Source organism: Diabrotica virgifera, chromosome 3 (assembly GCF_917563875.1).
Source record: "Diabrotica virgifera virgifera chromosome 3, PGI_DIABVI_V3a".
In the NCBI taxonomy this organism is placed as follows: domain Eukaryota; kingdom Metazoa; phylum Arthropoda; class Insecta; order Coleoptera; family Chrysomelidae; genus Diabrotica; species Diabrotica virgifera.
This window is the reverse complement of record NC_065445.1, coordinates 41,940,151-41,965,680: the sequence shown is the minus strand read 5'-3', so window position 1 is coordinate 41,965,680 and position 25,530 is coordinate 41,940,151. Positions and strand designations below refer to the sequence as shown.

The 25,530-nt window shown below is 34.5% G+C and overlaps 1 protein-coding gene across 2 annotated transcripts; it reads left to right on the top strand.

The window, feature by feature from the left end:
• The first annotated feature begins 1,761 nt into the window (after positions 1–1,761).
• Positions 1,762–22,217, top strand: LOC114327740 (facilitated trehalose transporter Tret1). 2 transcript variants are annotated; one of them, XM_028276443.2, is made up of 2 exons: positions 1,762–2,264; positions 17,050–22,217. In XM_028276443.2, the coding sequence occupies exons 1-2, from the start codon at positions 2,138–2,140 to the stop codon at positions 18,384–18,386; spliced, it is 1,464 nt and encodes a 487-aa protein (XP_028132244.2). In that variant the 5' UTR covers positions 1,762–2,137; the 3' UTR covers positions 18,387–22,217. The 2 variants fall into 2 exon arrangements, with proteins under 2 accessions (XP_028132244.2, XP_028132245.2); XM_028276444.2 differs by lacking the exon at positions 1,762–2,264 and adding an exon at positions 10,270–10,406.
• The last annotated feature ends 3,313 nt before the right edge of the window (positions 22,218–25,530 follow it).

The window sequence follows — 25,530 nt, the reverse complement described above, 5'->3', positions numbered from 1 at the left end:
TGTTTAGTGACAGACCAAATTCTTCACTTGTTGCAACAACCTTATTTAAAATTCTTTGTAGATCTGTAATAGTTTCTGCTATTAGTATTGTGTCATCGGCGTATCTAATTTCACATATGGGTAGGCCATTTATTTTTTATGCCTGCTACTTCATCTTCTAATGTCTTTTTGAATATTTCTTCTGAGTATGCATTAAACAGGGATGGCGACAAGACACAGCCCTGTCTAACGCCTCTTTTGATTTTTATTTTATTGGTGTTTAAATTATTTATTCTTATGACAGCTTCTTGTTCATAATACAGATTATTTATTATTCTTATATCCCGAGTGTCGATGATATTTGTTCTCAGTAGTTTTATTAACGGATTATGTTTCACCGTATCGAATGCCTTGTTATAATCTAGGAAGCAGACATAGATGTCCTGGTTTACATCTAAACATTTCTGTATTAGCACATTTACTGCAAATAATGCTTCTCTGGTTCCTTGAGCATTTCTAAATGCGAACTGAGTTTGTCCAATGTCTTGTTCTAACTTTTTGTATATTCTACGATGAATAATCTTTAGAAATAATTTGAGTATGTGGCACATTAGACTGATGGTACGGTGTTCGCAACATTGTCTGGCGTTTCTCTTTTTCAGTATAGTCACGAATGTTGATAGAAGCCATTCTTTAGGCAATATACCTGTTCTGTATATGATATTAAATAATTCGACAATTACATGTATATTGCAGTCGGCTATAAGTTGCAATATTTCTGTCGGTATTTCATCCGGTCCTACAGCTTTCCCAGTTTTCAGTTCTTTAATGGTGTGTTTTACTTCACTTTCCGTTATTTCTGGTCCAGTCTCTTCAACGAAATATTCGTTATCTATTGTGCCTCGGTTATCGTTAAACAGCTGTTCTATATAGTTTGTCCATACCAACAATTTGTTTTCTGTATCCATTACTATGTCTCCCTTTTCATCAACTAGTATATTTTGTTTGTATTCTGGTTTTCTAGTTAACTCTTTTATTTTCCTGTGTACATTAAAGCTGTCATGTTTATGTTGTAGCGTTTCTATTTCATCACATTTTTCTTTTAACCAATTTTCTTTTGCTATGCGAATTTGTCGCCGTATTTCGTTTTGTGTTTGCTGGTATAACGATTTATTTTTGTCCTTATATGCTCTTCTTGTGTTCATTAAGTTTAGTATTTCGTCTGTCATCCAATCTTTTTTCTTTTCTTTGGGTTTGCGTAGATACTTTTTGAAGGTTCTATTAAGTCAGCCTTTATTTTTCCCCAGTTTTTGTTGATATTTTCTTCACTGTATTCCCCCTCAATCTGTACGGTGTTTAGACGTTCGTTAATTCTTTCTTTGATATTTTCTCTGATTTCTGGATTTCTTAGTGCACTTATATCAGTTCTTTTTTCTTTTGCTGTTTTCTCTATTCTTTTCATTTTAATTTTCATGTGAGCTACTAAGAGATTATGATTAGATAATATATCTGCTCCAGGTTGTGTTTTGACTGCTGTAATACTATTCCGATATCTTTCTTTGATCATGATATAATCTATTTGATTTCTCATTATCTGATTTTCATTATCTCTTGGCGATTTCCACGTGTACAAACGTCTATTAGGTAATTCAAAGAACGTGTTTGTAACAATCATATTATCTTGGCAGAATTGTATCAACCTATCTCCTCTTTGATTTCTATCACCTAATCCAAAATTTCTCACTACGTTACTTGTAATTTTCATTAGGTACAATCAGTTATTGTGACTTACCCACATAAACATAATGCCAGAGTAGCAAAAAGAAACGTATACACTGGCAACGTTGTATCTTTGCATTATGTGCTGTAGCTGTGTGTTTGTCTGCTTGTGTATGAGTTAAATTTTTACTCGGTGAATTGAGTGAATAACTGGATAACGGCAAATGGCTGTCCTTGCCGTCAACCGTCAACCACATTAAAATTTCTAATTGAGTAAATATAGAAACGTAGATAACGCGTCGATTATGTGCTTAAGAGTGTTTGCATTAACTATACATATAATATATATCTTAATTTTCACTGTAATATGTAGGTATTACAACGTTAGATACATTACTTGACACTATAAAATAATAAGTTCTAATTCAACACTGCACCTATGGAGGAGGAGGTTAAGTTTATTTCGGCTGAGAGCGAAGAGCATCAAGAGCAACCGTTACAGCCAAATAATGGAATCCAAATTAAAAGAAGAGATACCTGGTATTTATGTTACACAGTATTAACAAGTAAGATTTTTATTGATAATAATAATCTATAAATATAGCGATAGTATGCGGATGTTTGTTTATAATAAGTGTAAATAAAGCAGTGCCAAACAGAAATTAGTATATCAACACTGTTGCCAGATTTAATATTTATACATCAGTATGTACCTATTATTATTTTTATTTTAATAAGTTTTGATTAATATGGTTGATATTGACGAATATAATCAAATGGGCAGAGTAGTCTTATTTCAAATTGTAGTCAAATAAATGCTACCTAAGATAAATATCCTTTATAGTCAATTCATATGTCTACCTACGTAAAGACAGCAGGTACTTAAGTTCAGTCCATAAAGTTTTAAGTTCAATGTACACTTCAAATAGTTTGAATAGTCAGCTATCATCATCATCATCATCTACCTACATGTACGCGTTGACTGCTGAACATAGGTCTCCCTCAGCTCTTTCCATCTATCTCTCTCTTGTGCGGCTTCCATCCAGTTACTGATAACAGGATTTGGATCGCTTTCAAGTAAAAGTAAGCAAAGTACAAAAAACTCGAAGAAGTACCACAAAGTTTTTTGAAGATATTCTTCTTTAGCGGCGAATCGATTGAGGGTAAAATTTGATTGATCTCCGCGCATGGGCACACCGACAGTATGGTATTAGTGGTTATACGGGCTCTGATTGGGTGTTGAAATTTTGAAATGATCTGTCAATAATTGTTCAATATGGAGATTATCGGTAAACAAAAATATTGTATAATATTAGTTTTTATTGATGTGTGGACAGAAATAAAATCAAATTTATAATTATAGTGACTTTTTAAATAGTTTTGAAAAGCCGCAGGTACGTAATTCTAAATGTTTCAGTTGGAAATACCTAATAGTTTCAATACCTATCTATTTGGAAAATGTAAACAAAATATTGTAGTTACCTATTAGTAGGCAATGCTTTAATTTACATAATCTGATTACGAACAAACTTCCTACAAATCTTCATCTCATATATTGTTTTCTTACTCTATATTTTGTTGTATTTTATTTCGACAAAAATCAAACTAATAATTTTAATAAATTCATATAAATTTATGGTGTAAACGTTTAGTTTGTGTATATTCCTACATGACGTACCTACACGCGAATGTGGTCTTAGTCCAGAAAGCCACTGCACATCCGCTAGGAAAAATATTCTAATTCGGATTTTTTGCACAATCTTACTCAAAAAGGACTCCTTTTAACAAATTTGCATGTTGCCAGGGCCAAAAGGTGGTCAAACATTTTTTAAACGTTTTTTTTTTGTTTTTTTGCTAAAATTATTTTTTTGCATGGAACAAAGTTTTTTTAGATTGTTTGGATCATTCCAAACAGAAAAGGTCTTTAATGACTTTTCTCTAAAAATGATAGTTTTTGACATATAAGCGATTAAAAATTGAAAAATTGCGAAATCGGCCATTTTTAACCCTCAAAAACTATGTGAAAAAGTTAAAATTTGAATGTTGCCAAAGTAAGTAGATATTCTTTAAACATCGATTCATGAAATCCCGAAGAGTTTTTTGCAATACAATATTCAAAACTCCTTTGTTTTTTAATTGATAATCAAGCGTGCGCGACACTATTTTCCACCGACAATATGGTGCAAATAAAAGGAATAAATTCGTTTTTTCGTAAACCGGCGACTTTAAGGAAAAATCCCAAAACAGGTCGATTTGTATTTTTAAGTTACGATATTATGGCATATATGATATACTAGTGACGTCATCCATCTGGCCGTGATGACGTAATCGATGATTTTTTTAAATGAGAATAGGGGTCGTGTGCTAGCTCATTTGAAAAGTTCTTCAATTCTCTATTCAGTAATATAAACATTTACATAATTATTTATACAGGGTGTCCTTCTAATTCTTTTTTGTCAAATAATTTAATTTAATAAAAATTTTTTGGACACCCTGTATAAATAATTATGTAAATGTTTACATTACTGAATAGAGAATTGAAGAAGCTTTCAAATGAGCCACCACACGACCCCTATTCTGATTTAAAAAAATAATCGATTACGTCATCACGCCCAGACGGATGACGTCACTAGTATACCATACATGCCACAATATCATAACTTAAAAATAAAAATCGACCTGTTTCGGGTTTTTTTCTTAAAGTAGCCGGTTTACGAAATAACGAATTTATTCCTTTCATTTGCACCATACTGTATACACATGCAACGGTGGAAAATAGTGTCGCGCACGCGTGATTAGAAATTAAAAACAAAGGAGTTTTGAATATTATATTGCAAAAAACTCTTCGGGATTTCATCAATCGATGTTTAAAGAATATCTACCTACCTTGGCAACATTCAAATTTTCAGTTTTTCACGTAGTTTTTGAGTGTTAAAAATGGCCGATTTCGCAATTTTTCAATTTTTAATCGCTTATATGTCAAAAACTATCATTTTTAGAGAAAAATCACTAAAGACCTTTTCTGTTTGGAATGATCGAAAAAACCAAAAAAAACTTTGTTCCATGCAAAAAAAATAATTTTAGGAAAAAAACAAAAAAAAAAACGTTTAAAAAATTTTTGACCACCTTTTGGTCCTGGCAACATGCAAATTTGTTAAAAGGAGTCCTTTTTGAGTAAGATTGTGCAAAAAATCCGAATTAGAATATTTTTCCTAGCGGATGCGTAGTGGCTTTCTGGACTATCTAGTTTGAAATGCCGTCTGCTTTCGTACGGCGCGGTAGACGTGAAGTGGGTTCGAGCCCTAAGCAAGTTATTTTTTTTTTATAGATTTTATGATTGTAAGTATATTATTATATAATTTTTGAAGATATTCTTCTTTTTTGAAAGTGGTAGATAAGAAAGTTAGTTTGACTTTTAAATAAAATAAGTACAAATAACCTTTTAAGTATATTTACTTCGTTTAAATTACCTATTATATAATAGAAGAATATCTTCTTACGTACGTACAAAGTACACACACATTCTTTTTTATTAAAAAGGTCAAAATAGGACGCGTTTCGGCTCAGCACGAGCCATCGTCGGCTTAAGTACAGGAACACAAACATCAAGGACTGACCAGAACAAGAAGGAGGAATAATAAACTAGTTTACATGACACATATTGTTACACAAACATTCATCGTTATTGGTGTTAGGCGATTTTCAACATTTTGTTATACCTAATTAAAACTGTAAAATTGTGTAGGACATCTACATGTGAAGGAACCATCTTGTGAACAGGTGGTTCCTCCACATGTATATGTCCTACACAATTTTACTGTTTTAATTAGCTTAACACCAATAACGATGAATGTTTGTGTAACATTTTGTTTCATGAAAACTAGTTGATTCTCCCTCCTTCCTGTTCTGGTCAGTCCTTGATGTTTGTGCTCCTATACTTAAGCTGATAATGGCTCGTGCTGAGCCGAAACGCGTCCTGTTTTGACCTTTTTAATAAAAAACTTTGTAGTACTACTTCTTTGAGTTTTTGTACTTTTTTACCTCGAGACCACATTTGCGAAATATACATACTTCTCTTCAAGTAAAAGTAACCAATTTTTATTCGAGATATATTTTCTAATTGTGGATAGATGGCGGTTATACTTATCGGAAAAAACAATTTATCGTGATACCATAGGTAAATTATAGAAACGGTCTAATATCTCGAGAAATACACTCCCAAATAAAAAACCAAAAAATACGTGTTTAATATTTTTCAAAACCTGTCGAATAACTCCAAACATGACCCTTGCTCCAGCCCATCCCCTGGTGGTGGAGTTGGAGGTAACTTTAAAATCTTCAATGGGAACCCCAATTTTTTTTATTGCAGATTTGTGTTCCTCATGAAAAAGTATATAGCAGCACTGCAGGCCTGAGGGGTCCATGACTTGAAATTTTTTAACTGTCTTTCTCCACTTTACTCTATCCAGGGCAGCTGTCTTCCAATTTACAACGCCTGCTCCTTGTAGATCCTCTTTGGCTTGTTCCAGCCACTTTTTCCGCGGTAGACCCCTCCTTCTTCTTCCCTCACCTCTTAACAATATACTCTTCGCCCATCGGTCACCTGACATCATTTCCGCATGTCCCAGCCAGCGAGGCTTTCTGGTTTTAACCATATGGCTGATTACTGGCTTCCCAAGCCGTTCTTGAACTTACGCATTCGTCCGTCTTCTCCATTCGTTCTATCCCACTTTCACACCACCAAAAATCTTCCTCAGCACACTCCGTTCCCATCTTTCCAATGCATTTTCTTCTTCTTATTCAGAACACAACAGTCACTACTATAGAGTACTGTAGGTTGTTTCACCGTACCATATAACCGCAATTTTGCTGCTCTTGAGATAAGACTACTTTTTAAAAGTTTGTTCAATGCTCCAACTGCTCGTCTGCCCTTCGCAATTCTTTTTTTAATTTCTGGAACTTCATCTCCTTTCTCTGTTACAGTCGCCCCTAGGTATTCAAATTCTTTCACTTTGTTGAAACAATATTCTTTTCCATCGTTATTGATTCTAATTTTCAACACCTGTTCTTCATTTAGTGTATCTCCCATTTCCATAAATTTTGTTTTGTGTTCGTTAATTGTCAGACCATACTGCTTAGCTTTTCTTTCAAAAAGGTTAAATACTCTCAGCAGTTCTCTTTTTAATCTTGTTATCAATACTATGTCGTCTGCATATGCAAGTACCTGAGTTCTTCTATCATGGATCGTACCTTGCGTTCTGATCCCGCTTTCCCTGAAAATTGCCTCTAATACACAATTGAAAAGGATAGTTGACAGAGGGTCTCCCTGCTTCAAACCACTTCGTACTTTGAACTTTTCTGAGAGGCTACCCTCCAGTGCTAAGCTACTCGATTTTCTGTTCTCTCCAGTGTCATTTTCGCTAGTTTGATCAACTTCTCCGGTATCCCAATTAACCGAAGTGCATGATACAGACGTTTCCTTACGACTGTATCATATGCCTGCTTGAAATCTATAAAAAGGAGCTTCATATTTAGCTGCTGTTCGTAGGTACCGCTCTGTAACATCTTTAATAGAAAAATCTGATCGATGGTAGATCTTTCTTTCTTAAAACCACCTTGATCTTCCCCTACTTGCACACTAACATATCTGTCTAATTTTTCTCTTATAACCTTGGCAAGGACTTTATAAATTACATCAAGCAAAGCGATACCTCTGTAACTTTCACACTGGGATTTATCCCCTTTTTTAAATATCGGGCATATTACAGCCTGACTCCATTGTTTCGGCATTTTTTTTTCTGATCCCATATCATCTTTAGCAGGCTACATATTCTCTTTTCTAATATTTTACCTCCATGTTTAATCATCTCTCCAGGGATGTCGTTGATACCCGCACTCTTGTTATTCTTTATGCATCTTAAGACTTCCATTATTTCCTCATCTGTCGGCGGCTCCACAACATCCTCTTGGTTGTAGTTTTCTTGTATCACTTCCATCTGAATTTCGTCATTACCTTTCTGCCTCTTATTTTTAGCAGTTCCTTAAAATGCTCTCTCCACCTATCCAGTTTTCCTTCCTTGTCTCCTATTAGGTGCCCCTCTTTGCTCCTGTAATATTTTTGTCCTCTTGAATACTTTTCTTTACTTCTTTTTGCTTCTTGGTAGAAATTTCTAATGTTCTTATTAATACAGTGTTGCTCAATATCTTCAAGCTTTTTACTCACGTGTTCCCGTTTTTTTTATCTACACATTCCTTTTGTGTTTCTTCTCTCTTCTTCATATTTCTTTCTATTTTTTTCACTATTCGCCTAGGAAAAATTTCAACAAAAGTTGATTCCGTGGACTCAAAATATGAGTAAAATGAAAAATTAAAAAACAGCTCATGTTTAAATTCAGTTCAGAGGTGATACACCATCCCCATATGTACATTTCTGTCTTGCCAGACGTCTTCAGTGGGGCTACATGAACACATCCGAATCGAAACGAAGCCAGCTGCATATTTAAGCAGGATTATGAAAATAATTCTACCTATCGGACGCTCGGTAGAGGACAAAAGGGACTTTACAATATGCAGTCACATTTCATCTATTCGTCTAGGAAAATTTCCAGCGAAAATTGATTCCCTGCACTCAAAATATGAGTAAAATGAAGAATTAAAAAAACAGCTTATGTTCAGAGGTGTTACACCATCCCCATGCAGTGCCTGATTAACCATTAGGCAAAGTAGGCAATTGCCTAGGGGCCTCGGCCCCAAAGGGGACCTCGCGGGGACCAAAACTAAAAAATGTTGAACGATTCAAATATCGCGCAATACCATAAAAGTTATGGTGGACGTATAAAGCTACATTACAATGCATACTTTTGTTCACAATTAAAGTATATGCTGTGGGAATACATCGCTAATGAATGCCCTTTGGTAGAAGGACCAGTACTACAGATGGAAACAAGAATCGAAAGTGAGCAAAAAAACACAAGAAAAATCAGGAGAAAGAAAAGATCCTTAATTAAAATCCAAAACAGAAGCAAAACTTATTTAAACTCAGTTCCACACGGAAATCCATAGCTAGTGAAGCAGCAACCAATGAAAATTCACGTGATGGAATAGAAATAACTGAGGGAAACATAGCTTCCCTAACTGAAGAAGATGAAAAAACATGTAACGACAGTTCTATTCCAGTTCAAGAGGTTAAAGAACCAGAAACCGAAACTAAGTTAAAAATTTAAGTTAAAGATAAATTGGGTCCTAAATTCGGAAAACGGCATAGGATGACGGCATACATTAACTAAAGAAGTAAGGACATTTTGGATTGAGAAAGGTCTTCAGAATGTAAAAACCTTGATGGAAGTGTTTCAGCGTCAAAAAGAAATTTTGAAGGCATTACAAGCTTTTTATACACTCTATGGTTTTTCGAAAACAAATCAGTGGAAAAAAAATTAAAAGAGATTGGCTGACGTATTTTCCCTCAATAGAATATCGTATTTTAGGTTTGTTCATTCTGTGTACACCTTTTTTTCATCCTCTACCCACCGTTGGGAAGTTATGATCAAATGCTTAAATGAAACTCCACTAAGCGATCTCATTCGCCACGATCTAGTCCTTATAAGAAAAAGCAACACATGGCATAAGACTTGCCTAAAGGTTAAATCGCTTTCAAATCTGCTCTTCATACTCTTGCTGAAGACACTAATCAGCAAGCTTAAAAAGTTCATGAGGCTAAGTATTTATTGGAAGAAATGTAAAAAAAAAGAAACATTCATAAATAATGAGTTTTGGGTAACAATTTTAGAACGCATCAACGCTGTCAGTAAATCATTGCAGAGAGAAGAGATTGAACTTAAAACTACAGTTCAGCTTCTAAATTCACTTTTGGATTTCTTATAATTCCAAAACGATAATTTTGCTTATTACGAGCAGAGGGCCTGCGACCTACAATACTCTGAATATTCTCTACTATACTCTAATTACTGAGCTGAGTCGTTGGTTGACAGTGTACGGGTCAATGAACTCAGTATTTGGTCTTTTGTGTTTTTTCAAAATTCAGTGATACTCAAATAAAGGAGTGTGCTTCAAAACTACATGAAAACTATCCTGATGATATTGAATCTGAACTTGAAAAGGAAATAGAACAGTTCAAATATTTTAGAGCCAAGCTTCAAACTTGCAGGGAAAACAATTTATTCCTGCTTTACAGTCATTTTGGTTTATTTCGCAACAGGCGACAAAAATAAAAATTATTAAAAACGGAGAAACCTAGGTTTCTTAAGTGGTCTCATAGCTTGGGTTGCCTAGGAGCCTCAGGATTCTTAATCCGGCACATACGTACGTTTTTTTTCTCCAGATATCTTCAGTGGAGTACATAGACAGTTAGTTAGATAACTTTTGTTTGATTTGTTTTTCTTATCGTTGAAGATGATTATCTAACATAAATGCTTAACTAGCGACGGATAAAATTTCAGAAAATTATCTGTTTTTGGTTGTTTACATTTATTCATCATTTATATGTCATTTATCTGATCATTTATATGATAATAAATCTGAATCTTAATCTTTATTACATAATACCAAAAGATAAAGTCAAGTGATGGCTGCAAGATAAAAGTCTACAGTCTACGAGGTTACGTTACGTTTCCTTAATTAAAAAAAATATAAGCAATACGCAAATAAAGTATAGAAAATATGCAAAAATATGTGAATACACATTCGCAAATGTGAATATTAGTTACATCATTAATATCTATATAGTGAGATGCAAATTTTTGGAATGAATTCATTATTTTAGAAACAGACGATTAAGAAAATCTTAAAATACGTTAATTTTAATATTTGAATAGCGATCAATTACCTTCATTTGGAAAGTACTTTTTAAAATACACACAAATTGTATTTTTTCATGTAGAATCCGAATCTGTAATCAAAAATAAAGTTTTCTTATTCAAGATTTAAAAGTTAGCCCCCACCCCCAGGGAGTGGGGATGGGGGATCCTGCTTGATGTCAACCAATAGTTTTGTAAAAAATAATAAACACCAGTTTTTTTAGTTTTTTATTTGGACGTGTATTTCTTTAGATATTAGACTATTTCCATAGTTTTTCCAGGGTATCACTATCACGATAATTCGTTTTTTTGGATTATAGAATAGAATAGAAATATGCTTTATAGGCCAGGAACTGAAGCTTTTCACCTCGCAATTTTTACAGAATGGATCGATTAGTTTGAAAATTTGAGGATAAGTAGTGGATAGTCCAAGGATCAAAACCTATATGAGGTCGAAAGGCGCTTTTATCATGGGGGTGGTTGCCACCCCATCACGAGGGTGAAAATTTTTTTATTATATTTTGACCGCAAAAGTTGATAAAAACATTCATCGTAAGCAAAAAATATTTTATACATTTTTTGATAAAATTAATAGTTTTCGATTTATTCGCTATCGAAAGTGTTAGTTTTGTATAGAAAAAATCAATGTTTTTCGATATACCTACTCATTTACGATTCACTCAATTTTTGCTATAGAAAAATTTTTTTCAAACTATGTTCTTGGGCATTAAATAACCTATAATTTTATACTGTAACATTTATTCGTATCTCTGATGCTAATCTTTCTATTCTGAAGAGAATGGCATGTTTTAACAAACTACAAAAATTCGTTATTCGCTTTTAACTCCAGTTTTTTAAAAACTAATCATTCTAAGCCAGTTAAACTTCTAGAATCTGTTAATAATACACAAATAAATAAAAATGATGAAGACCATTGACTAAAAACACCGCTAAATTAGATTATTATGCTTCCAATTGGATTTCTCCTTTTTTCTTCAAAAAAATATATTGATTTTTTAACCGTAACTTTTTATTTTTTATCTTAGACAGTTTGGTAAAAAATAATTTTCTAGGGTTTTACAAGGTCTATAAGCCTGTTAATATTAAATCTTTTTAAAATCCTCAGTCGGAAAAAGAGGTGACTTTGAAAGGGTTGGTAAAGATGGTTTTTGCATGTTATTACAAGCTTTAATTGTCAATAGCTTACTCAATGTTTGTCGTAGAAAAAATTTTTGCAAACCAAGTTCTTGGGAATTAAATAAGATACAATTTCATATTTAAACAATTTTTCGTATCTCTGATACTAATCTTGCTATTCTGAAGAAAAAGCCATTTTTTTTTCCAAACTACAAAAATTCGCTATTTGTTTTAACTCCATTTTTTTAGAAACTAATCATTCTAAGGCGGTCAAACTTCTAGAAACTATTAATATTACATAAATAAAAAAGACCAAATAAGGTCAATGACTAATTTTAATTAGGGTGGTGATTAGGGGGTTGCTTGCGATCACTTTTTCGCAGAAAAAAAATAGGGATTGACATTCTTTTCATTATGTCACTTAATTTTTGAGCTAGAGACTTTTGTTTTATTTCTGGAGATAGATATTTTTAAGTACTTTAAATTAGTTAAAACAAGTTGTCCTCGACAAATGCATAGTTTTCCCGTCTTTTGACCTTGAAACTACAATATTTACCATTTGAAGAAGAAGAGCCAACATATAATAATGTACAGCTCGATTACTTTTGGTTTTAAAGAAAATTTAAAGAAATGGTTTTGTTTATTTTTTCAATGAGTACATTTTTGTTAAGTAAAGTTGTTTTGATAAAACGAAAACTTTTGGAGTTATTAGCAGAAAACTTATTGATTTTTTCGATATAAAACTAACACGTTCGATAGCGAATAATTCGAAAACTATCAACTTTATTAAAAAAATGTATGGAACGGTTTTTGCTTAGAATGAATGATTTTACCAACTTTTGCAATTAAAATATAATAAAATATTTCCACCCCCGAGATGGGGTGGCAACCACCCCCATGATAAAAGCGCCTTTCGGCATGGTATAGATTTTGATCCTTGGACTATCTACTACTTGTTCTTAAATTTTCAAGCAAATCGATCCATTCTGTAAAAATTGCGAGGTTTTGTCCTAATTTAAGCTTCATTACTTGGATTATTATTATTGTCATTGAAAATTATACAATTTTATCGACAAAGCTTACAAAGAGTCGAAAAAACAAAACAATAACAAACACAATTTCCTAAAATTACATAAATCGTCAATACAAAATAAAAAAGTAATGAAGTAAAACAAAAACAATCGATTGCAAAATTTAAATTAATTGCCAATTGCATAATCTTAGTAATAGTCTAAGAGCTAGTGAACCCTCCGACTAACGGTCGTCCTGTAAGGCTAGAAATTTGTCTACTGATAATTCATAGCACAACAAGGCTAAAAACCATGACCTGGCAGGCCTCAGCGGTGCACGTGTATCTACCAGGTGAATCGAAAAGTGCAAATTTAGGGGGTAAAATAAACTTTCTCCTGTAAGGTTTAAAAAGTATGTTTTTGAGTAAGTCATTTAGAAGAAATGTGTACAATGACAGGCGATTCTGAAGAGCATAAGAGCTTGCCAGGCGAGGGGAAAGACTAGGGGTTTTTCCTAAAATTATTCTTTTTGCATCAAACAATTTTTTTTAGGTTTTTTGAATCATTCCAAACAGAAAAGGTCTTTAGTGATTTTTCTCTTAAGTTAATAGTTTTTGTTATATAAGCGATTGAAAATTTTGAAAATTGCGAAATCGACCATTTTTAAAACTAAATCGGACATTTATCTAAAAATTTCAAAGTTGCCAAGGTAGGTAGATATTCTTTAAACATTGATTGATGAAATCCCAAAGAGTTTTTTACAATACAATATCGGAAACCCCTTTGTTTTTTAATTGCTAATCAAGCTGTATTATACACTGTAGTATAAGTGAGGACGTTTGAGTTGGCATAAATTCATTATCTCGAGAATGGGCAAATTTCAAGAGCAATCCTCAGACAGGTCGATTTTTATTTTTAAATTAGAACTTTTTAGCACATATATAATACTAGTGACGTCATCCATCTGAGCGTGATGACGTAATCGATGATTTTTTTAAATGAGAGTAGGGGTTGTGTGATAGCTCATTTGAAAGGTTATTTAAGTCGTTATTCACTAATATAAACATTAATATAATTATTTATACAGGGTGTACAAAAAAATTTTTTTTTATTAAATTAACTTTGATTAAATTTGACAAATAGAAGAAAAATTTTTTTTGTACACCCTGTATAAATAATTATGTTAATGTTTATATTAGTGAATAGAAAATTAAATAACCTTTCAAATGAGCTATCACACAACCCCTACTCTTATTTAAAAAAATCATCGATTACGTCATCACGCCCAGATGGATGACGTCACTAGTAATAATAATAATATCGGATGGCAATTTTGCCGGGGAGATCCTATCGGATAGTTCCGGCGCCATTTACATCTTTAACCCTGTTTTTAGTAACTAGTGCCGATGTACACTAGCCCAGGGGGACCGACGGCTTTACGTGCTCTCCGAGGCACGGTGAGACGGCTCGTGTCATTATTGGAAATGAAAATGGTTTGTCTTTGGCAGGGCTCGAACCCACGTCTACTGGCGTATGAGGCCAGCGTTTATGCCGTTACTCTACGGCCGCTCACATATATATGCCAAAAAGTCCTAATTCAAAAATAAAAATCGACCTGTCTGAGAATTTATCTTCAAATTTGCCCATTCTCGAGATAATGAATTTATGCATACTCAAACGTCCTCACTTGTACTACAGTGTCGCGCCCGCTTGATCAGCAAATAAAAAAACAAAGGGGTTTTCGATATTTTATTGCAACAAATTCTTCGAAATTTCATTAATCAATGTTTAAAGAATATTTACGTACCTTGGCCACATTGAAATTTTTAGATAAATGTCCAATTTAGGGTAAAAAATGGCCGATTTCGCAATTTTCAAAATTTTCAATCGCTTATATAAGAAAAACTATTAACTTAAGAGAAAAATCACTAAAGACCTTTTCTGTTTGGAATGATTAAAAAAACCTAAAAAAAATTGTTCGATGCAAAAAGAATAATTTTAGGAAAAACCCCTAATATTTCCCCTCGCCTGGCAAGGTCTTATGCTCTTCAGAATCGCCTGTCATTGTACACATTTCTTCTAAATGACTTACTCAAACACATACTTAAATTTAAACCTTACAGGAGAAAGTTTATTTTACCCCCTAAATTTGCACTTTTCCATTCACCTGGTAGATACACGTGCACCGCTGAGGCCTGCCAGGTCATGGTTTTTAGCCTTGTTGTGCTATGAATTATCACTAGACAAATTTCTAGCCTTACAGGACGACCGTTAGTCGGAGGGTTCACTAGAGACTTTAACTAATCGGTTTAATAAGTTAAGCTGCCGAACCTGATTGAGGAGAAAACTGTTAGCGAAAGATTATAGCGCCATCTAGCAACGATTTTAAAAAATATCTCAGGTAAATGTTAGGTAATTAATTTTTCAGGAGCAATGAAAATCTGCAATAAAACCTAAACTTCCCCTTTAAGGTTTAAAAGTTGATCCCCGCCCTACCCCCAGGAGGTGGAAATGGAGTTACTTGTTCCTATAGTAACAGTATTATCATCATCATCATCACCTAGCGCTACAACCCTGGGTGGGTCCTGGCTGACTGTACAACTTTTTTCCAATTTGTTCGGTCTTCCATCAACCTAGGGTCAAATGGAATGTCCATTTGCCGGAGATCTGCTTGAATGTTATCCATCGCATTCTGGGACGTCCGAGTGGTCTTTTGCCTGTAGGAATCTCTTCCTATACCAGTCTTATAAGTCTCTCATTATGAAGTCTGTGCACATGACGTGCCGATCTTAGTCGCTGTGATTTAATTTTTTGGATAATATCGGTGTCATTGTAGAGTACTTTTAATTCGATATTGGTTCTGAACCTATACTAGTTTGTGTTAACGTCGTGGTGAGGTCCGAAAATTTTCAGTATTTTTCGTTCAAAACTTCTGAGCTTTTCTTCGTTTGCTTTGGTCATGGTCCACGTTTCGCATCCATATGTTAGTACAGGTCTGACGATGGATTTATAGATTTTGATCTTGGAACGTCTTGTAAGATTTCTGATCTTATACGCTTATCCAGTGCGAATAGACAGCGATTTGCCAACAAACGTTGCACTCTTTCGAAACTGAAGGTGTTGACCGTCACATTTGGTCCTATCCTATCTCTTCGTGTTTTCTTCTTCTTGTCTTGTCCTATCGTGTCTTTTAGTTTTATTTATACACATATATTTCATCTTCTCTTCATTAATCCTCAGCCCTACTTCGCTTGCTGCTTCTTCCACCTTGTTGAAAATGTCTTTTTGTGGATAGGAAGGAGTCTCCAACGAGATCAATGCCACCTGCGTATGCTAGTAATAGCTTGGGTTTTTGAACGATCGCAGTTCTGTTTTTATTTCGGCCGACCCCATGGCTTTCTCTAATACAAGGTTAAAAAGTAGTGGAGATAACGCATCACCCTGTTTGAGTCCACTGTTGATTTCAAAGCTGCCAGACAGTATTATTTACACGTACTTTAGATATTCCACCCTCCTTGCAGACTTTGCTCATCCGAATGAGTTTCTTTGGTATTGAGAACTCCGCCATAGCATTCCATACTTGGCTTCTTTCTACACTATCATATGCCTGTCGAAAATCTATGAAGAGATTTTGTGTGGGTCTGATATACTCACATCCCTTTTCTAGAAGCTGTCTCTGTGTAAATAGTTGATTTATTTTTATCTGTTTTCCCTAAAACCGGCTTGATATTCTCCTAGGACATTTTCAGCATATTGGATTAGTCTACTAAGAATGATGTTTGAGAGGATTTTACGCCATGTTTAGGCGTGAAATTACTCTATAATTCACGCATTTTGTTTTGTCCCCTTTTTGTGGATGGATACTATGATGTTTTTCTTCCATCTTGCTGGTATATTTTCTTCTAACCATATTTGTGTTATTAACTGGTGGATTTGGCGATGTAGTGAGTCTCCAGTCTCCACCATACTTCAGAAATTTTGCTGGTATCTCGTCCGCACCCGGCGCTTTGTGATTTTTCAGCTTATTTAAGGCCTTTTGGGTTTCTTCAAAAGAGGGATTTTTGACGGGTATGTCCGCTGTGATATAGATCTTTCTTTGTGCTGTTCTTCCTGTATGATGTTTATAAGGTTCCTGAAATACCATATCCGTTCTTCAGTTAGTTTTTTATCGTAGATTATCATATGGCCTTGATGGTATCTCAGTGTAGGGTATTGGTGTATTGGCAGTGTATTGGTTCTATGAAAACAGCCCATGGAATCTGTTATTAGTGTAATGTTGCTGTAATTGGTTATTTTTATTCACACGACCTCAAATATATAAATTTCATTGGATTCCTAAGAAAACAAAAAATTTTCATTAAAACTATTGTAACACATTTTTTATATTTCAGCAATGCTGGTTATGTTTTCTGGTGCAACGACTCTGGCTTGGCCTTCTCCAGCATTAGTGATGCTAAAATCTAACGACACCAGTGAAAATCCACTAGGAATGCCGATCCAAACTATAGAAGTATCACTGTTAGTAGGAGTGCCGTTCTTTATAGCAATATTTGGGTCACTTTTCTTACCCAAGTTATCAGACTTAGTTGGACGAAAAGGAAATCTTCAAATTTTGGGCATTGCAATGTTCATAAATATCCTTGGAGTAGCTTTTAGTACTAGAATAGAGTTAATAATTATTTTTCTTTCGATAGGGACAGCATGTTTTTCAGCTTTGTATACTGTTATTCCTGTGTACTTCACAGAGATTTGTGAGGACCACAATAGGGCCAAATACGGTTGTGTAATGTTATTATTTTTGCCCTTAGGATCCCTCTATACGTATATTCTTGGAACGACATGTTCTTTTAAATTATTTACTATTTTAACTGCAGTTCCATTGATACCTTTCGAAATCCTCTGTCTGTTTGCACCAGAAAGTCCAACTTATCTGCTCTCCAAAGGTAATAGAGCTGACTGTATTAGTACAGTAGAAAAACTAAGAAGCAATAAATCTCAAGAAGAACTCGCGGAGGATTTTAACAAAATTATGCTAAACTTACAAGCTATAAACAGAAACGTAAAACCAAGTTTTTTTGCTTTCTCAAAAACAAAGGAAGGAAGGGTTGGTTACCTTTTGTCCATAGTACCAATGGTGATACGTTCTACGTCTGGAGTTCCTATTGTAACTTCATTATTAGCTCCAATTCTTAATGAAGCTGGTACAAACATATCTGGTAATACAGGTGCTATTATTGTTGGAATAGTGTCAGCTCTTTGTTCTGTTTTTCCTTGCTTCGTAGTTGAGAAATTTGGTAGAAAAGCCCTGTTGATTCCATCTACTTTAGGAGTAGGATCTTGCACCTTAATTCTGGGTTTATTTTTCTATCTAAAACATTTACAATCTCCACTTTGTGCTCATCTCCAATGGCTACCTATCGTGTGTGTTTCACTATTCATGATATTTTATTTCGTGGGACTTGGACCAATACCTGTAACTATACCAGGTGAGTTGTTTTTATCGGATATAAGATCAGTTGGAGTAGCTTTTGTTATGGCATCATCGGCTATTGGATTAGCTCTTATAGCTTTTACGTATCCCCTTTTAGCTGAGGCTATTGGAACATATTGGTGCTTTTGGATATTTAGTACCTGTTCTTTTACGGGCGTGTTATTTATATACTTTGTCCTTCCAGAAACAAAAGGAAAAACTATAATTGAAATTCAACAAATACTAAAAGACTTCTAGTGTCGGTCGACTTAAAATATAGGGCTCTTCGTACTGATATTAGAAAACAGTATTTTCGAACTGATATTAAGAAAGTACAGGAATATCTCCCTATTAAAACTTTAAAAGGGTAAACCCTGTAGTTGGCTGTATACCTTTGTTAAGACAACGTAGAATGAAGTAAACACTTCTGTTGTATATAGGTATATTATAAATTTATTAAAAAATTTTTTTATTTTTTTAAAATTCATCCACAAGGGAGTGGTTGTACAAAACGTTTTCGGTCAAACTGACCATCCTCAGTGTAAACCTGGAAATAAGTGAACCACTTAGATAGAAATGCAAAAGGGTGAAATTTTGACAGTTAAAAAAAGAAAATGTGGTTACTTACGTCCAGTGTACAAGTAATTGAAACTAGCCACTTGAATAGGTGTAAAACCTCAAAATAACATTATTGCTACATTATGAGCTGTATAGTAATCGACAATAAGTCGATGTATTAAGATTAAAAATGTATCACATGTGGATGTATGTCATCCTTGCTCGGAATTAGCACAAGGTTGTGATCAGGTGAGAGGTTAACAACCAACTGATTAGACAGATTGGTGCCTGAAAATTCATGACAAGATGTCAAAGAAGATAGGTGGATTTCTCAAATGTCAACCGAAAAATTTTTGACAATGTGCATTAATATTTAACTTAATTATTCAATTGTGAATATGCAACTATTAAATTTGTTTGATATGAATTCTAAATTGTAAATAAAGGTTCCCTAATAGCACAAGGACGTCCAATGGACGTCCATTGGACGTCCTTCACGTACTTTAGGGACGTCCATTGGACGTCCGTTTTCGTCCGAGGAACGTCCTTTATACGTCCTATTTTGGTCCAAATGTCGCGCTACCGAACGTCCATTGGACGTCCATCTAAGGTCCGAGGGGACGTATATTGGACCTTAATCGGACGTAAATTGGACCTTAATCGGACGTCCTAGGGGACGTAAATTGGACCTTAATCGGACGTAAATTGTACCTTAACCGGACGTAAATTGGACCTTAATCGGACGTAAATTGGACCTCAATCGGACGTAAATTGGACCTTAATCGGACGTAAATTGGACCTTAATCGGACGTAAATTGGACCTTAATCGGACGTAAATTGGACTTTAATCGGACGTAAATTAGACCTTAATCGGACGTAAATTGGACCTTAATCGGACGTAAATTGGACCTTAATCGGACGTAACTTGGACCTTAATCGGACGTAAATTGGACCTTAATCGGACGTAAGTTGGACCTTAATCGGACGTAAATTGGACCTTAATCGGACGTAAATGGGACCTTAATTGGACGTAAATTGGACCTTAATCGGACGTAAATTGGACCTTAATCGGACGTAAATTGGACCTTAATCGGACGTAAATTGGACTTTAATCGGACGTAAATTGGACCTTAATCGGACGTAAATGGGACCTTAATTGGACGTAAATTGGACCTTAATCGGACGTAAATCGGACCTTAATCGGACGTCCTAGGGGACGTGAATTGGACCTTAACAGGACGTCCAATTTTGGTCCAAATTCCACTTTGCCAAACGTCCAATGGAGGTCCACCTAACGTCCAAGGGGACGTTCGGTGGACGTCAATTGGGCCTTCATAGGGCGTCCCAGTTTGGTCCAATGTCTTGCTGCCGAACATCCATCTAACGTCCTGGGAGGACGTTCGGTGGACGTCTATAGTTGATATTTAGACCTGTGAAGAATGTATTGTGGGAAATAAAAAATATATTTTTTAAGAAACTTATATTACATCTTATATTAAATTACAATTATTGGATATTACATTATTTACATTAAATTACAATACACTTCTCCAAGAAATTAACGCACCACCTTAAATATGGGGTATTTTTGATGTCTCGTATTTCCTAAACCTGTTGTCCCATCTAAGTGATTTTTTTATAATATTATAGCCTAGGCTATAGGTTACCTCCTTAAGCTTGTCATGCACAGGGAGCTATGCTGTAATATATGTATATTATATCATATCGCTCTCTATAGTAATGAGTGAGCCTGCAGACAGGAAACAAATGGTTCCGTATGTGCAGGCTCACTCATTACTATAGAGAGCGATGTGATATAATATATACAGAGAGGTCCTAAATTATGGAATAAATTAATTTTCTCTAAAATGGACGACTATAGAGAAAAATCCGGAAACAGGTCGATTTTTGTGTTTAAATTACAACTTTTTGACATATATTTCATACTAGTGATGTCACCCATCTGAGCGTGATGACGTAATCAATGATTTTTTTAAATGGGAATAGGGGTTGTGTGGCACCTCAGTTGAAAGGGTTTTCAATTCTCTATTCAGTAATTTTGAATGTGTACGTTCCAATTAAACTATTACTGAGGTACCATTAGTTAAACAGAATGTTTTTAAAACTTTTTTGCCTCTTTGTATTTTTTTCGATAAGGCACGTTTTATCGAGATCTGGCTTCTTTTTTAATATGGTTCAAAATATACCTAAAAATGTAAAGCATAAATAAGTTTGCATAATATTACCAAGTCTCCATAATGGTACTTAACCATATACAAATATGTGGTGGATTTGACAAATATTCAAAATATTTCGATAAAAATTAACTTTTCGAAAAAGCAATAACAGGCAAAAAAGTTTTTAAAACGTTGTGTTTAAATGGTACTACAATAATAATTAATAATAATAATAATAATAATAAAACCATATCTCCAAACCGACCATCTCCCATATTATCAATACGTCCCTGAGAGTATGCTTGAGGATGGCAACTACAAGCTATACTGGGACCCCACTGTGCTCACAGACCAAACAGTGGCGCATAATAGACCAGATCTCGTATTAGTCAATAAATTAACGAGACAAACAACCCTCATTGATGTGGCACACGGAACTAATGGTTCCGTGTGTGCAGGCTCACTCATTACTATAGAGAGCGATGTGATATAATATATATTACAGTATATAGCTCCCCGTGCATGACAAGCTTAAGAGGAAACAGTAGCGAGCAACAGGTAGCGAAAACGCGTTCCAAGATTGCGGCTGTAATTTTGAATATTTTTTTGAGATATTTGGCACACGCATTCGTAATATAATAAAGAATGGCGGTACAGAGCCCAATTTGAAAAATATAATAATATGTGAAAATTACTCTGTAATTAAATACAATATTAAAAAAACGAGCCTGTACCGCCATTAAGAAGAACAAAAAAATACACTTTCTTCAAATAAACTTTTTTATCCAATGCCTAGATGTTGTGTCATTTTGGAACTACTAATGAAATAAAAAATTTTAGTAGTTCCAAAATGACACAAAATCTAGGCATCGCATAAAAAAGTTTATTTGAAGAAAGTGTATTTTTTGTTCTTCTTAATGGCGGTACAGGCTTGTTTTTTTAATATTGTATTTAATTACAGAGTAATTTCCACATATTAATATATTTTTCAAATTGGGCTCTGTACCGCCATTCTTTATTATATTACGAATACGTGTGCCAAATATCTCGAAAAAATATTCAAAATTACAGCCGCAATCTTGGAACGCGTTTTTGCTACCTGTTGATCGCTACTGTATCACCTTAAGGAGGATATTATAAAAAAAATCACCTAGATGGGACAACTGGTTTAGGAAATTCGAGACATCAAAAATGCTCAATTTTTAAGGTGGTGCGTAATGGGCTGTATATTATACATATATTTCAAATCGACACCTTGCTCATTTGGAGATAATGGACAATTTCTTAAAAAGAAAATATTCTATCTATGTATACTTATTATATAGTGTAATATTATATTATAATAATCATTCAACTTTTGTCTAATTTTTTTTCATCCGCCTTCGCTTAGATATTTCAATATTATAAATAGATTATAAAATACTGAGATAAATACCTTTTGCTTACCAGGTACATACCAACCCAATCTGTTTGACAAAAGAACCGTTGGGTAGAAAGTAGTAGAAAGACGAACAAAGGGGCCACCGAGCTAGCGGAAATTTCCTTTAACAATAAATTTTAAATTCAAATCCAAGAAGTTACATTGCAGTAAAAATTCAAGGAAGTCTATACTTTATAGAAAATCAAAAAGATTGGCTAGAATGCAATTATGTACTTATACAGAGTGTTTGGTAAAGAATAGGCCATAGATTAACCTTAGATTTCGGAGGGTAAAATAGGTCGATTTAAGTTAACTTACATTAGTACTAAAGTTGATAATAACCGAAATACAAGGTGTCAAATTTAAACTTTTATTTTATTTATTCTTGAATATTTCCTAACAAGCATGGGATAATATCACGAAATTTGGTAAGCGGGGGTTTTTTGGGACAAGAAATCTAAATTCAACACCAAAAATGATGTATTGCCCAGGAAATAATCAAGAATAAAATAAAAGTTTAAATTTGACACCCTGTATTTCGGTTATTATCATCTTTCGTACTAAAGTAAGTTAGCTTAAATCGACCTATTTTAAGCTCAGTAATCCAAGGTTAAGCTATGGCCCATTCTTTACCAAACACCCATAAGATTGAAAAATGTATGAAAAATATACCAGAAAGCATAAGAAATATATCAAAGAGCATGAAAAAATATGTAAATGTAATAAAAAACGTAAATAATACCAATGTTTGGATACCAGTTGTCCTGGCTGGTGGTTTTGTCCACCATTCTCGGCGAGTTTGTCCTCTAGGCCATCAGGAATCGATAGGCTATGTCCAGACGGTGGTAGCAGCAGAGTCTGAATGCTTCCTCTTTGGCGTTCACTTACCAAGAAGTGACTGGCTGCAACGTGGAGCTCCAGTAGCTGTCTGGGGTTGATGGCTCCGAAAACTTCTCATCTGATCGAGGAATCAGGAACATAGACTGTTTCGGCACTTCAGAAAATCTCCAGGAGCAGGAATCCTCAGGGTGGTAGATTAAAATGTTGTGCGCCTATGTCAAAGGGGCACATAATAATCCATTGGATGGACTTATGCATTGATGCTCTAAATGGCCCGATGAGGCGGTCGGACTCTGTGTTATGTTGTGAAACAGCGTCTTCATAGTTTTACGTAATATATAGTATATGTATAAGTATATTACACTTTAATTCGTATATAATATAATTTCTTACATTATGAAAATCAGTGGTTAATGAATAAAACTCTACGCGGAGCCCTAACGACGACAACGACTGAGAGATCAACTCTCCAACTTCGAACTGATACTGATATCGGTGGGTGAATCGAAAATCTATCGCCTATCGCTATAGTTTTGTCAACAGAGGAACCAAGTAGTGGGGGTGATTTTCAGACGTCCACAAAAAGTCCGTATTTCGTCCAGTACGGACGTCCAAAGGACGTTCGTATTTATTCCACCATCGGACGTCCACCATCGGACGTCCGAAGGACGTACATATTTAGTCCACCGTATTCATATTTATTCCACCCGAAGTACGTCTAACGTCGGACGTCCAAAGGACATCCATTTATAGTCCATAGACATTAGGACTAAGACTGGACCTATTTTGAGCACGTATATTCAACTTCAAAAAGATGCTCTTAAGATTCATTTGTAGTACGGATACATTGATAAAAATTATATTTTTGCTTACTAGAATTAATTAGCAAACTTATGTGATCTTGGTAACTAGAATAATAAAACATTGTAACAAATAATTTACAAATAAGATTTTCACACTTTACAAAAAAAAAACAAAAACATGTTTAGAATATTAAACTGTGCAATTTTGAATTAAATATAATTATCTTTTCGATGTAAACTATTTTATTAACATAAAATATTTTATTGAATTATTTTGCTATTTTATCCCGTAATTCGTATAATATGTCCAATATAGACGATCAGCAAACGTCCGTATTTCGTCCAGTACGGACGTCCAAAGGACGTTCATATTTATTCCACCCGAAGGACGTCCAACATCGGACGTCCGAAGGACGTACATATTTAGTCCACCGAAGGACGTCCGAAGGACGTACATATTTAGTCCACCGAAGGACGTCCAACGCCGGACGTCCAAAGAACGTCCATTTATAGTCCATGGACGTTAGGACCAAAAATGGACCTATTTTGGACGTCGTGTGCTATTAGGGAAGCGTTCATAAAACGTCCGTATTTCGTCCAGTATATGGACGTCCAAAGGACGTTCATATTTATTCCATCCGAAGGACGTCCAACGTCGGACGTCCAAAGGACGTCCATTTTTATTCCGTCCGAAGGACGTCCAACGTCGGACGTCCAAAGGACGTCCATATTTATTCCTTCCGAAGGACGTCCAAAGTCGGACGTCCAAAGGACGTCCATTTTTATTCCGTCCGAAGGACGTCCAAAGTCGGACGTCCAAAGGACGTCCATATTTATTCCTTCCGAAGGACGTCCAACGTGGGACGTCCAAAGGACGTCCATTTATAGTCCATGGACGTTAGGACCAAAAATGGACCTATTTTGGACGTCCATTGGACGTCGTGTGCTATTAGGGTTAATAAGCTATAATAATATATTCATTAGTGCACCGTAAACAAAAGCAAAATTCTACTCATATGCTGTGACGTCATAGACTGTTTGTCTACTGTATAGGACTGATAATAATTATATTAATTTGAGCAAAGTTATAATGAATGAATATTATTGAAAATTATATAGAAAATTTTTAAAATTTTTTTATCAAAATATGATATTTTAATAGAGTAGCAGCTGTAGAATTGGAAGAAATGCCAATAGGGAATGGTCGGTTGCATATGTTTCAGGGAACCAACGAATATAATGAGAAAATACCAATCTATAGATCTGTAATGTGAATTATTGGAGGTATTAAAGGAAATGATATTAAAAGAGGGAAGTGGAATTGAAAAAATGTATGTACATATCTTAATCAAGAAATCTTCTCTAAAAATATTTTGTTATGACTGAATGTAAAAAGTTTGTCCCATATAGAACTATTGAAAATCTAAATTTAGAAAAATTATTAAAAAAGGTGATAAGGTAAGTTGCCTATGTTCAGTGGACAAATAAATGAAATATAATTACTGTTTTGAAATTAAATTGTGTGAATTGTTAAATGGATAAAGACTGATATTAAATTAGGAAAACTGCGCTGAAAGAAATGTACATGTTTTGATCAAAGAAGA

Coding starts and splice junctions, on each gene's coding strand:
- LOC114327740 (XM_028276443.2), top strand. CDS start 2,138: ATGGAGGAGGAGGTTAAGTTTATTTCGGCTGAGAGCGAAGAGCATCAA. Junction 2,265..17,049: donor ATGTTACACAGTATTAACAA/GTAAGATTTTTA, acceptor TTTATATTTCAG/CAATGCTGGTTATGTTTTCT.